Source organism: Scatophagus argus, chromosome 13 (genome assembly GCF_020382885.2).
Source record: "Scatophagus argus isolate fScaArg1 chromosome 13, fScaArg1.pri, whole genome shotgun sequence".
In the NCBI taxonomy this organism is placed as follows: Eukaryota; Metazoa; Chordata; class Actinopteri; family Scatophagidae; genus Scatophagus; species Scatophagus argus.
Window position 1 is genome coordinate 4,281,302 of NC_058505.1, and position 14,269 is coordinate 4,295,570.

The 14,269-nt window shown below is 40.3% G+C and overlaps 1 protein-coding gene across 2 annotated transcripts in view; it reads right to left on the reverse strand.

The window, feature by feature from the left end:
* tesk2 (testis associated actin remodelling kinase 2) overlaps positions 1-13,292 on the reverse strand; it is a 35,582-nt gene extending 22,290 nt beyond the window's left edge. Inside the window, exons 1-5 of one of the 2 annotated variants that reach the window (XM_046408637.1) lie at positions 12,781-13,292; positions 8,823-9,261; positions 7,656-7,775; positions 3,725-3,846; positions 1,322-1,370 (exon numbers count right to left, since the gene is read on the reverse strand). In XM_046408637.1, coding sequence (XP_046264593.1) covers positions 1,322-1,370; positions 3,725-3,846; positions 7,656-7,775; positions 8,823-8,945 — 414 coding nt within the window. In that variant the 5' untranslated portion in view covers positions 8,946-9,261; positions 12,781-13,292. The remainder of the gene's footprint in view (positions 1-1,321; positions 1,371-3,724; positions 3,847-7,655; positions 7,776-8,822; positions 9,262-12,780) is intronic. The other variant, XM_046408635.1, reaches the window with a different exon arrangement.
* Between the last annotated feature and the right edge of the window lie 977 nt (positions 13,293-14,269).

Genomic DNA, 14,269 nt, shown 5'->3' on the forward strand with positions numbered 1-14,269 from the left:
GTGACTACATGTATATTCATATTGTTGCCTTCAGCGCAGGGATTCACTTTGCAACTGTAGCATGGGAACTTTGGTATCTTAAGATGTGTGATGTCTTGCGCAACTGCAGAAAGCTGCTCTTTGTCTTTGCTAAGGCCACAATAAGCACATTCACTGTGCGATGCAGCAGTGTAATCAAGTACATGTGTGCATGGCTGGAAGCATCTTTAACAGTGTATGCTTTCTTCAGAGGGGGATGAATCGTGTGTTTTGTACTATTTGTCCACATTTTCCATGCATTTGTCAATAAATGTGTTTACAAAGATGCCTCTTAAGCCACTGGTTCAACTGTGAAGGTCTGGATTTTAGAAATAGCAGGAAATTAGAGCTGCAACGAACAATTATTTCAATTATCTGACCTTAAGTATAATGCATTAATGCAGTTGGTGATTAATTGTCCGTGATCGCCTTGTCGAGCAAGTGACTACTTGGCAACAATTTTCAGGCCTAAGTGTGGTTATCAGTTTCAGGTTTTCCTTGATCTTGTTAAGTTGTTTGAATCAAACATTAATCATTGCAAAAATCCTGACAGAAGCTCACAAAGCTGTACAAATATCCTCTTTCACAATCTGTCAAAGTGCAGCTGGGTCAGTATGTTTCTGCTCTGTAAGTGCAGAAGGAGCTGTTAACAACAACATGAATGTCACATTAATTAGGTTTCGGGTTGTTTTTTTGTACCTCTCATTTGTCCTCTGAATGACGAGAACTAGTCCTGACCTTCTGTACAACCAGCCTTTCCGTTAAGGAGCTACATATATCAACTGCTTATTGAGCATATTTAGTGACTAATTAATGATTATCAGAACCCCAACCCCCACACACACTCACAAACAGATGAACAAACACAGGTTAAATATAGGCTTTGTGCACCAAAGAAAATCATGCTCACTAAAATTAAGCATCCTGGATTTTATTGGCTGCCTGTATCATATTCTCCCTCTCTCTCTCCCACATAAACACACACACACACACATACACACACACAGCCTAAGTGTTATGTATACATAAGAACATTCAGTTCTCCTGGTTTCCTCAATTACAGAGTAGTGTGATTCTGTGTTGTGTTCGTGGATGATGTGATGTTTGCCTGTAGGAAGCAGAAGAAACACCTACAAACACGTGGGTGTACCACTTCTCACACTCACATGCAGACACAAGAAGCACTGGAACATCACCAGGCGCAGCAGTGTGCTACCTGTCATTAGTAGATACTCTGATCTCACATATCACTGGTTTGTACCAAGCCTGAATGTGAAATGCTGTGCTTTTGTGTTTGTCCTACCTCTGTCAGAGCGTGAAGCTGACCCTCATGGACACACACTCCTTTGAACCTGCAAAACCACAAAAGAGATGCAAGATGAAGTTCTCATAATGTAACTTAGTCTGACACACATACACATTTACTACTTTGAAGTTGGCTGAAACTCTACAAATCAATTCAAATAATGTGGAAAACATTGAAAGAAAACACTCAGCTGACCTCCTCTCCTGTCAGTAAACAGAGAAAGCAGACCAAATAGTTAAGAAAAGATTAAGATTCCAGTGAGCAAGACCAGACAAGTGATTACTGAAAGACCGTCTGCTAACAGGAGGATAATAACAGTGCAGTGGCTTCACCTGCATTCCATCCATATCTCCCATCAGTTCCTAAAGTCTTAATAATCAGAATCTCCCACTCTGCTCTTTCACTTGTGTGTGTGTTTTTCCAAGTCATGTTTTAGCACTTGATAAAAAAAGCTTTTTTATCAAGATTTTTTTTTAATCGTCCCAGGCAGGAGCCCTTTAATTAAAATGAAACAATGTGTGTGTCTGCAGAGCAACGTATGAACCAACTTTGCTCACCAGCGGCGTTGAAGCCCTCATAATTCTGAGGGCAACGAAAAGGTCGACTTTGTGGGTCCTTGTTGGATTTTAGCAAACAATGAACCCCTCAGTGTCTGCTTGTTAACACACAGACACGCTCATACGATCCACTAGACATGCTCAACAAAGATGGCATTGTAAAAGATACTGTGTGTGTGTGTAAGTATATGCACAGACATTTATGCATGTATGTGCATGTTAATAAACACTCGCTCTCCCACTCAGAAGCCCAGAGCAGAATGTGAACTTGCCAAAAAGAAAAAAACTTACAAAAAAATGAACTATACTATTCTGGAGCACTGCAGTGTAAAGGACACTGCATGGATTTGTGTTCCCTTTGCTATAAAGTTTTATTTTGCTACTTGACCAGTCATAAAAATGCAAGGGAAGATGCAAAACACGCTTATTTGTGCAGCACCTTTCAAATACAAAGTCACCTCTTAGGCTTTGTATGAGGTGGAGGTGGTGCGTTTGAGCAAAATTTAACAACAGAAAGGAAATATAAATACATAAAGGATATAAAACGCTGGAGAGAAATTAATCAATTAAAGCCACAGCAGAACAAGGAGAATTTTTATTTTTATTATTTTACCTTGTGCTCATGTGTATGTTAATGTGAACATCATTTTAGGTAAAAAGTAATGAAATGGCAGTTAAGTCATTTTACATTCACACCAGACCAATACCACAAATGGTAGAGACAAAGAGTTCAAAGGAAGAGGAAAAGAGGTTCTTTACATCTCAAAAGGCTGTTCATACTATCATGCATTCTAGCTCAATTACTTACTGCAGATGATTTTATGATATTCACAGCTTATCGAAAATAGAATTAATACACAATGAATCTTCCCCTGGTTTAGGTTTTGGCATATTTTGTTTATCCAAGTACGGTATTAGACCGTCTGTGCTTTGAGTCTCAATCAGCTGTCTGCAATGCATGAAGCCTCCATGATGGTCAATGCACTAAAACAGTTTATACTGTACAGCTCCTTTAAAAAAAACTTATTTGCTTCAAAGTGCTACAGACAGACAAACAGACAAAAAATGTGTCTCTTCAGGACCACAGAGCCACATATCATGCTTTGCCCATTTTGTCTGACCAATCACTGACTGGAATGTCTAAAAAAATGTAAAAAATAATATACATTAGCCTGATTGTTTATAGCCATGTCCTGTTCCCTTGTGACAGAAAAGGGTCCTCCTCGCTTTTGGCCTCCAGGCAGCTGCTGCAGCTCTAACAGGAGCTGGCAGTTCAGAAAATCCATTGTTAACAGGCTTCATGTTTGACACAGTTTCTAACCTCAAAGGAAACGGGTCACAACCACAGACTCATGAGCGAGTGAGTGCAGAAAGATGTAGCAGCAGAGGCAGAGAGGAATATATTTATTAACCAGAAGCGGCAGGTGTGATAAGAAATTATTTTGTGTGTGACGTTATTTGTGAGGAAATAAAGAGAATTTACTTTTCATTTATTAATAGCAGTTACTGAGCGACCTAAACTCTTAAGCTTTAAAATAAACCTACTGTGAATTGATGAAAGCGATCGTATTCCACATTATTACTGGAATCTTACTGATGAATCTCTTACAGTGGATTATATTTTCAAAGCAGTCGCTATCAATAATCTAATAATCACATTTTACATAGAGGCTGATATTGTAATAATAATCAAGAGGTACAACAAAGTGGAAAATAATCACTCTATTTTTTTTTCTTTAATTTAGTTTCTGAACATTATGTCTCCCACAGTATGTTCTTGTCAAAAATAAGATGAAATAAAACACTGATACACAGCACCACCTGAAAATGTTTAGTAACCAACCTGAGTATGCTTGGATGGGAAAGTCGGTTCATTAGTTGGACCTCTCTCAACATGTTCGCTCTGTTGCTGCTGAGCTTGTTCATCTTCAGAGCCATGACTTGGTCTGAAGCTCGATGACGTACCTGTAAAACAGGATGACACGTTTCAGTCAAGGGCAACTAAACAAAGGCTAATTCCAAATATCTGTGCGTTATTAACCACATTCTGAGGGCTGCTAAAGATGGGATTTTATAATGCTTTTAAATTAAAACAATTTTTAAATAGTTTTCAGTTTTGTACCAACACGGGTAGGTTTTGTTTGGGTTTTTTTTTATAAATGTCCACTACATAAACATATGCAACAAGAAAAGAAAAGAAGAAGCAGAAGAGGAAACCCCCACATAAAGAGTACTGAAATGAGGTCAGTCACTGCTGACCCGCCATGACAAAGCAGACGTGTCAGTCCGGAGCTGCACAATCAATTCTGTATTATCATGCACTGGGATTTTAGTTTCCATCTAATTGTCAGGTAGCGGTTGCATCACCATCCATCTATCTACGATTGGCTGGAGTCCATCCCAGCAGGCCTTGGCTAAAAGACAAGCAAACACTGTAGAAGGGTCAAGGAGAGAGGAGAACACTGAGGCTCGCAGAAGTTAAAAAACAACACACATGCGGCTACGTCAAGAAAGTTTTGTCTGTCAAATCTTAGAAGACAAATAATATTACTGAATTATAATTATGAGATGGTCATGAGTTTCAAGATTCAGCCTTCAAGGACAAAAGTGTCACATACAAAAAGATTAAAAGCATTTCTAACATGCCCTTTACATCCCATTTGACTAAGAAAACAGCGCTGCTTGTGCAGGACTGAAATTTGAAATTCAAAGATTTTATTTTGGAACACACTGACATTTCCTTCCCAAAAACGACTATGTGTTTAGTCTATTTTTCCCACTAACAGTTAGGCCTTGTTTGGTTGTTTGTTTGCTTACTTTTGACTAACCTACACTGCTGTAATGGGCTACTGGATGCTTTTGAATTTCTATCTATCCATCCATTTATCAAATAAATGTTGGTTCTGCATTTTAAAGACAAATGTTAACGGTAACCCCTGTGCATGACAATTCATTGTGCCGATGACTTCAAAACTTTAAACTAATAAGGTGACCTGAGGTCTTCACACCACAGGTTTCAGAAAGACAGCCACAAGATAGCACATTAATTACCAAGAATGTGAGTTCTGCTGAACACATTTATGTGCATGCAAATAGGAAACATCATCCTGCAAACCACAGAAGGTAGCACATCAAAATGACTGAGCTGCTGCACACACATCTATCTATCTGCCTACACTTGCTATCTCATTTCCTGACAGCAGTGACATAATCAGACGATTATGTAGGGTTTAATCAAGTAGTTTGAATAAGTTAAATTGATATCCCTGTGTGTGTGTATAGGTAGACAGCTTTCAGCAACAAATTGCCTGTTCAAACATCATCAAGAGCGTCCAGATGAGGAATAAAGTACAGGAAAGCATTTAGGAGCATCCATGCAAAGCACAGCTGCATACTGCTACATCATTATGAGAGCTACAATACACCGATGCTACCGCACTTCTGATATTACAAATGAACAGCTTGACTATTTTAAGCCAAGGCGTCATACTCAAAATGAGAGTTGTCAGTGGTGCTAAAAAGATGGAACCCAATTTGATTAAACCACATTGTTCATGCAAACAGCTCTCTCAAATAGAATACTGGAAACTTCTGTGGAAATATGTAACCAAAGAGAGTTGGCAGTCACATTCAACGCAACAGAAGGCAGCTTTATATCATTTTCTCACAATGGCTCTTTTACTGTCTTCCATCATTGCAGCCATTGCAGTACAGTAGTGACACAACGGATGGGCAGCATCATTTACAGCAGGAAAAGGAATTGACAGGGGGGACAAAGTCGATACGGAGGCGTTGACAATGAAAGACAATGGACAAAACTGTTGCAAAACGGCAATTCGGGTATCTGGAGACATTGAAAAATTAAAAAAGCACAACAGATCATGGATTTTTATTTAGTTTATGTGAGTTTACTGTGTATGTTCTCTCTCTGCCTGTCTCATACATGCAAACACAAAAATCGCTCTGTTCAAGTTCAAAGGAGGAGGCCTGGCTACGAGAGCCGGCAGTCTTCACCGCAGGACAGCAGAAACAACAGATGGCCACTCCTCTGAAGGCCTCCTCCCCCACATCCGTCTACCCGACCCCCCCCCCAACCCCCTTCCTCACTCTTCACATCCCCCCATCTGCATTGAGTCCTGATCCCCCCTCTTTCTGCTCCTCGCTGTGGCCTCATCCCTGAACCTCAGCTTCCACAGTAGTCAACCCCTGGTTCTTCTTTCTCTCTTGTCACACTGTTCCGTTTAAAGACTTCACCTTTCTGGAAAACATACCTCCACTGTTCTTATTCACCAAACCTTTTCTCTTTCTCTCTCTAATTCGAGCTCTGGGCAACCTCTATATCGTCCTCCTCTCCAAAACTGCCTTTCACCTCTTCTGCAGCCCGTGTTTGCCCACCATCCCTTCTACTCATACACTCCTAAAACTGAATTTCAACCCCCCATTTTTCGTCCACTTCAACAGTCTCGCCACCCAAACTCTCCGCCATTAAAAGCTTTTACCCAGTGGTTCCTCCTCCTCTTAGCCTCAACCTCTATTGCCATTAATTTCACTGCCTTTTTGTTCCTATCTGTATCCATCATTCCCCTTCACTATAAGCTTTTCATCAGGCTGCTCTGTTTCCTTTTCTCTCACTGTTTACCTGTGAAGTGCTCTCTCGCCCAGAAAAAAGTAACAGATATTTCCATGACTCAGTGACAGGCAAAGAGAGTAACTGCACACGGGAAGCAAGGTCCACAACAAAGTGCTGTTTACCTTGATTATTTGCATTTATATATATATTATTTATACATGTCTCTGAAACACAATACATAACATCAAAATTGTTGTTTCTCACATTCTGTTGACATTTTTAGTTAATTTCTGAAGGTTTTAAACAAATAAAATCTAACATATTGCTCCTTAAATGGCTGATTAAAATCGACAAATACATAAAAACAAAATATGATAAAAATATAATGGCACAGTGGTGTGCACGCACTGATAAACACCCAGAAAATATCCATCTTCATTCAGGAACTCACAAGAAAAAATGAAAAATGAAATGCAATCGGTCTATCAAGGCCATGTACAAACTCAGCTCCTTTCCTAGCAGACTCATCCTTGTCTAAACCAAACGGAGCCATGACAACATTTCACACAGTCACGGTGGCTTTATGACCAACAAGGGTCGAGATAAGGAAAATATAATTTCTCAGCCGATCCTTGTTTAAAGAAAGGCTTGACTTGGCAAAAGCCAAGAAACGTGCGTGACTCCCATTCACATGCCTGGAGGGGGACTAAAATGGTGTTTAAGCTCCTTGTTTAAGTGATGTCTTTGAAGTGATCGCACTCTTAACTTGACCTAAAAATATCCAGAAGATGTTAGTTCATAAAGACCAAAGACAGATCAGACTTTGACCCACCAGGCATATCAGCTTGGCAAGAGCGAACCAAACGGAAAATGACTTTGTACAGATTCCATTTACTTGTGAGGGCCATGCAGAACAAGCTCCCTTTCATTTCTCTTATATTCTTACCCTGACTGTTGCACAGAAAGACACTAGCATGACTGGGGTCAAGTACAAGGGGAGAAAAAAAATTAATCCTGGGGTCAAATGAGGATGTGTTAACTGAGAGACTATCGTAAACCACCGGAATGGATGGATGGACGGATGGAGGGATGGAACGGGGCAGGAAATGAAGTCAAGCAAGGCAATAAAAAAAAATCAAGGACAGGCGGAGGAGGCCTAGCAGAAAGAGGAGGAAAAAAACTGCAATCCCTCATCTCCACCCACCTTGAAGACATCAGAGAAGAATCCAGAGCCGATCCACTCACAGGTGAAGTCATCAAGGCGTGTCAGACAGGAGAAGGCACTGATGAGGGCTCTATAGGATGATGGACACACCCTGCCCACCTGGAGAAGACAGGAGCAGACTGGTATCAACAGGTTAAGATGAAGTCTCAGGAACGCTGGTGCAACTTGCTTGTTTGTACCGAAAAATGAGATCGAGGTAGCGAGACAGCGTTGGCTGTAAGTGGGACGTGGACCAGAAGACTAGATGTAAACACTGATTACACCAACATGCACAGATTTTCTTGGTCCTGACAAAAAGGGACACTCAGTAAAGCCTCTGCATAACTCCAGCCTCAGCTCCCTAAATCTTCCAAGAATGTGTTTATCTACCCTAAAACAGAATATCTAAACTCAATAAATTACCAGCATTGGTGCTGCTCATTGATCCTACAATTTGCACAGAATAGCAAGAAAAGACAAAGATGAGAAAAAAAAGGATAGCAGACATACATGGATAACATGAGTCATCAATCATTAATCCTGAATATCTCTATTCGCCACAACAATTTTCAGTTAATACCTATATCTACCAAAACGGAGTCACATTTAATCTTGTATCTAAACTAAACTTCCTGGTTTTGTAAGGTCAGTAAATGAATGCTTTCTTATTCATGACTAGAGCTGAGCCAAATCATTGTTTAATCAATCAGTCAGCTGATAAAGCTATGAGTGTGATAAGCGATCAGTAATTTGGCTTGAGCTTGGTTTGCTGGTTCGAGCTTCTGACTTATGAGGTTTGGCTGTTTGTGTGATAGAGAAATGAAGAGGGTTTAAACTTATGACACACTGCACTCTCTCTCCATTCACTCTTTATCAGAATGACTTTATCAGGAGATAAGCAAACAAGGGGTCATTAAACCTCACACAATGCATGACTGATATTATCTCCTGACTGTGGACAACAACTCGCCCTGATATGAACTGACTCAGTCCACCAGGGAAGTCAATATTAAATTGACTATGTTGGGGGTTTTTTCTTTTCTGGAAACAAAATAATGAATTATTGATAATTCTTCTGAACTCTTAATAGCTGCACACGAAACTGTGTGCTGTAATGTACGCTCTACACATGCGTTGTACTCATGAAAATAAAAAGCAATGACTGACCTGTGAAGGTGGGTTCGTACCCACCTCGCCAACCCCTAACCCTCCAGTACTATCTCTGTCTTCGTTGATACGTTCTGGGCGTGTAGGAAACCCAGCAATGGAGTTGCGTTTATTCCGGTCCATGGTGTGGTGAAAGATGGCGATAATAGTGAGGGTAATATGGGCCTTTTTCTGTAATGTATCCACATGACAAGATGACTAGATTGTTTTAATGGGTTCCACAGCAGCACAGAGTCTTTTTTCAGTTTGTGTCCTCGGAGAAAACACCTCACACACGCTGATGTTTAAAATGGTGTTTAGGGCACCCCTGACAACACACCCTGGCTGGATCCAAGATGTCTCCTACCAGTCCAGTTCCTCGCTCATTCAACACTGGGGAGTCCACTGGGATGAGAGGGTTTTCACATGTTTGACAGATGGGGAGTGATCCCTTGTAGACCTAGACAAAGTAATGAGAAAAATTTATGTATGGTCATTTATGTGGTTTTATGTTAAGAAGGATATAACTGCAGTGAGTTTCAGTGTTCAAAGACTCATTGTTGTGGCTCAAAGGATTCATGAATCCTAACAATGGGGCTGACATATTAAACATATTATGATCACACTGACTTCCAAAAAAAGAGAAAAAAAGCTGCTATACTATTCTTTCTTGAGAAGTTTAATAGCAGCTACAGCTGTAGACTGGGCTTTGCCTTAGGATGGATGAGACAAGCCAGTATTGCTCAACAGGCCCAAATGTAATGGCTATAATAGGGGCCGATTGTCCAATTATGGGAGATTAGCCAAGGAATAGCTCAGGTCCTGGACCGTTCTGCCATCCAAAACAAAATCAGCAGGGTACAAAGAGTAACAGGAAAGGAAGTGTGTGACTAAAGGTCTTTCTTACACATGTAAACAATATGGCTTTCATATCTAAATTTTAAGAACACTTTATTCCAGTAAAAGATCTCTTCAGTTGATAAGACATGTTCAGTCTGGTTTTCCAATACTCTGAAATAAAAGTGCAGGAAAACGATATTAAAAAAAAACATTCCTTTTCACTGAGACAAGAGAAAAAAATATCCCTTCAGCTAATTTCACCTTTAAAGACGTGAGTAATTACATCCTATTACTGATCTTCTTATGCACAATTGTTGAATAAAATAATGAGTGAAGCAGCCTTTCATTACAACTAAGACTGAATGAAGAGATCCTAACCAGTATATAAGGACAACCGCCGTAATAATTAATCTAATTGTTTCTCAATTATTACATGTGGAAACTAAGCAATCCATTGAAATGAATTGTAATTTAAATTGTTACACTGTTATACCAATGTGAAAGTGGCAATGGTTAATTTTTCCTTTGTTTTCTTTGGAACAAAAATAAATTACTTGTCTTGAAGCAACTGGTAGATTGCTGTTGAGTTTCTGACCTCTAGAAGCGCTACAGTGTTTCTCTATGAAGTGACCACCGTTTTGTTGCTCTCATTCGCTTGGATGAGGACTGACATGTCCGAGCACGCACGCCATGCCGCATACAGTCCCGACATGGGTTTCATACTACTGCTCATAGACTGTAAGTACAAAAATCAGTTTTGCAAATGTTTTATGAGGAAGAAATACATTCAACAGATTTGCTAGAGTTGAAGGAACACACACGATGCATTTTGCTGGGTAACACTGAACGTAAACCACACTTATAGAAACTGAACTGACAAACTATGTTCAATTAATCCTTCAACTTTTTCTTCAGACTTACACTGAAAATTTAACATCAGCTGCTTTTGTGTCAAATGAAATAACAGAAAGTAAACAATGACTAACTTTTCCTTTGTGGCTGAACTGTTCCTTTAAGTACTTTGCCCCACAATGAGCTCATGCATATAACAAAAACGTCACAGAGTTCATACTACAGCTTTTAATACCACAAAGCATGCCAGTGTGTACTCAGAAATTTCGGTTCCCACACGCAGCATTAATACACCGCAGTCAGAATCAGAAATTTAGAGTGTGTGAACACAAGACCTAACCTAGTTCAGTAAAACATATTCCAAAAAATGGGGAGGAGCAGTGCTAAAAAGCAAGAGGGATTTAAAAAGATCAGACTTGACCAACGTACATTAAACCAAAACAGAAACACAAACGTCAATCTTAGGTCAAGAGGCCTCATAAGATCAGACACTAAAAACAGCATCGAGATGACACAGCCAGATTTTGCTTTGGACCGTTAGCATTACATCACAGACACTGTAGACCTACTGCACAACTTCTGACATCATTCTCTGTCCCAGCCACATCCTTAAAAGGATTTTCCATCGTCCACTTTCTTTTTTCTCTCAATGACACCTCATTTTCTGCCTTGCTGAAATTGTACGCCAGAAATAAAAGTACCCGTGCCAAGATAAATGCAAGCCACAAGTACCAGGCCTTGGCTTTCTTTTCACATTGCAGTAGCTTTCCCGTCCAGGAGTGAGAACAGAGACACACATTTCATCTATGCCGTTCTATCCGAGTTGACAAGAATAGGTCAGCAAGTAAGACGTAAATTCACCACTGATTCAGAACAGCTAGCAGCACACAGAAGAGTTTCTGTAGCCACACACCCACATCAGTGGTCAAAGTAGCCCATACTGACTAAACATAAACTACACTTACCAGAATTTCAGTTGTGCAAATAATGCAAACGAATAAAGATGCAGAACTTGTGTTCTTCTAAAAGATACTGTGGGTGGGTAAATATCAGTTTTCATTTCAGATGATCTTCCCAACCTAAGTCAGTATACTGACCACCAAAAAAGATGTACACCCACCTCTGCTGTAAACATTCTAAATACACATCATCTCGCATCATTCCATCAACAAACAGCTCAACTACAGAGAAGACAACTCCAGCCACATACCATACAACGACTTTATACCATTGAAATACATATTATACCTTGTCAACCCTCAATGAACTACGCTGGAAGAAAACTTCTTGATGCAAGTGATTAGAGGGCAAGCCACCAAAGTTCATGACTATATTTGTTTCCAAACTACTCCCTGTTGCCTACATATCCAAAGGGCATGCGTTTAAAACACCACAGCAAAGGGACTATGCATAGAAACGGGTGGAATTTTAAAAGGCGGCCTTTTCTTGGTCTGTAAAATGTGGCCTGTTACTGCCCCAAAACAGATGGGACATCTCCAAAGCAGCCTCAGGCCACATGTTGTAACAGTAGTTTGGGGGCCTGAATACTCTGTAGCTGTGTCCCGGTGGATTACAGACTAATGGAAAATGTCAGACGTAAATCAAATCTTAAGTGATGTTATAATGATAGGTTGCAGCAAGGTTCAGAGTGTCTCTGAGGGACACAAGGTATTAAATGGGCGTGTGTGAGGCAATTATTTGTTCTCAGAGAAAGACAGTGTGTATGTATTCCTGCATCACAAAAGGAAAAAAAAACAAGATCAGAATACTGATGTAAATATAAGTACATCAACTGACCCTTTCAGGAGACCATTATAAAAACAATCTCAATACAGTTGTCTGTGTTTCAGCAAAACACTGATGGAGGAGAGGTCACTCAAAGAGCGATCTTTGTCAAGTATTTGAGCAAGGTCACATTCAACAAAAGTGAATAGAAGCCTCTCATCTGACCACAATCTAACGTGGTAAACTGCCATGATAAGTGAGCCGCTGCATACCTGTCATTCTTCAAGGGTTTAAAGTAATGAACTAGTCCATAGGGCAGCAGGCAACGTGAAAAAAACCTGGCCATTATCTGGATACCATAGACAGCTAATGACTCAGTGCTGCCAAAACTGCTTGTTGCAACAAGTCATATTAATCAGAGGTGCTTAGATTAATAATTTATAACCGAACCAGATATTCTGCCAATGAAGTCGTAGTTAATGCCAACGAGAAAATGTAAACAAACCAAAGTAGCAATAGTCAGTATTAGCTTTCGGTCCCTATAAAAGTGTAGTTGACTTACCTGTTGTGACTACATGGAGATCTTTGCAGGAAGAGATCAAGTTGGGCTCCATTCCCTTGTCGGGTAACTTAGTATTTATCGAAAACGACAAGCGAACGGCGAAACAGCAAACTTGGTAACGCAGCTAGCTCAGCCGCTAGCTGACTGACGGGCTAGTTTGTCAACAAACTCTAGCGAAGCAAAGAGCTAAAATTCCCCACAAAACAAACTTTTTCGTCGCGACGGTATAAAAGTCCAAAGGCCGAAATTTCAAAGTGAACTCGAAGTCTGCTTCTGTCGCTCTTGTTTCCACAAAAGAGCAAAGTACGATGGTTTTTGTACCGCCCGGGATAATATTTCAGACGACTGTTGGTGTTTGACAGCTCCGTTCGTTGCCTGCTCCCACTCGAGTAACTCCCACTGACCCCGCCCACACTTGATTGGCAGATTAATGAACCAATCATTGGCCAGGACTCTAGTCCGTGCGTGCGCGTATTAAACTGTCGGATGGTTACTCTAAAATAAAAGCTAAAATAAAATTCACCCCGAAGGTCAATAGAAATAATCCGAGAAAAACATTTAAAACAAAACAAGGAATGGGAATTGTTGGTGTTTTTATTACAAAGACAGTTCAAGGGTTACAGAGAGGGGAATCGTGTTTGTTTGATTGTAAATGAATTGTCAAGTTTATCTGTCGCACAAAAGCAGGTCAAAGTGCTTTACTGGGAAAGGCAAAGAGGCACACAGCAATCAAACATTGTCTAACACGCGACTGAATTCAAACAGTTATGTCTTGGGACAAACTTTTGCTGCAACGCCTTAACAAACAATTCAACCTCAGCCACAGTTTTGTTGCTTTAGTTGGATTCCGTTCTAATGTGTCTTACCAAAGCTCTTTGATGTGCAACAAACTGGAGAACTTGAAGGCACCGCCGTCTGTGTGTGTGTGTTTATTAACCTTTTATTTTTTAAGTGGGATAATAACTTTAACAGATGGTCATTGGTTAAGTGTTACAAATTCTGAGAATGAGAATTTGGGGTTTAGTCATTTGTCAGCTAAGAAACTTTACAATGACAAACTACGGCACTGTAATTGGGTCTAACAGTATTTGCCCACAAGGGCAGGTGCTTTGACCTCACCTTTGGTGCGCTCATAGAAATAGAGCACCATCTAGTGGACAGAACTGGGCAGTACACCACGCACAAAAACAGCAGAACACAAACACCCACAGGTGTTCTCAGTTCTGTCTTGCGTGTGGTTCAGGTTTTTGGTGCATGTTTTGAGATTACGTGGATTACAGGTTTCTCCCTGGGAACGGATGTGGATGCAGGATTCAAGCAATGAGAGAGACGCAAACTCAGCCTGTGCTTCTTTGTTTCCTGACGGATTAACAAACGGGATCAGACCATTCAGCATCAATGACAAACTGGCTACCAAAACCTCTGTTGAAGTCAAGTCACATTTGCTGTCACCTGTTCTATCTTTTTGTTGTTGTTGTTGTTAGGCTTG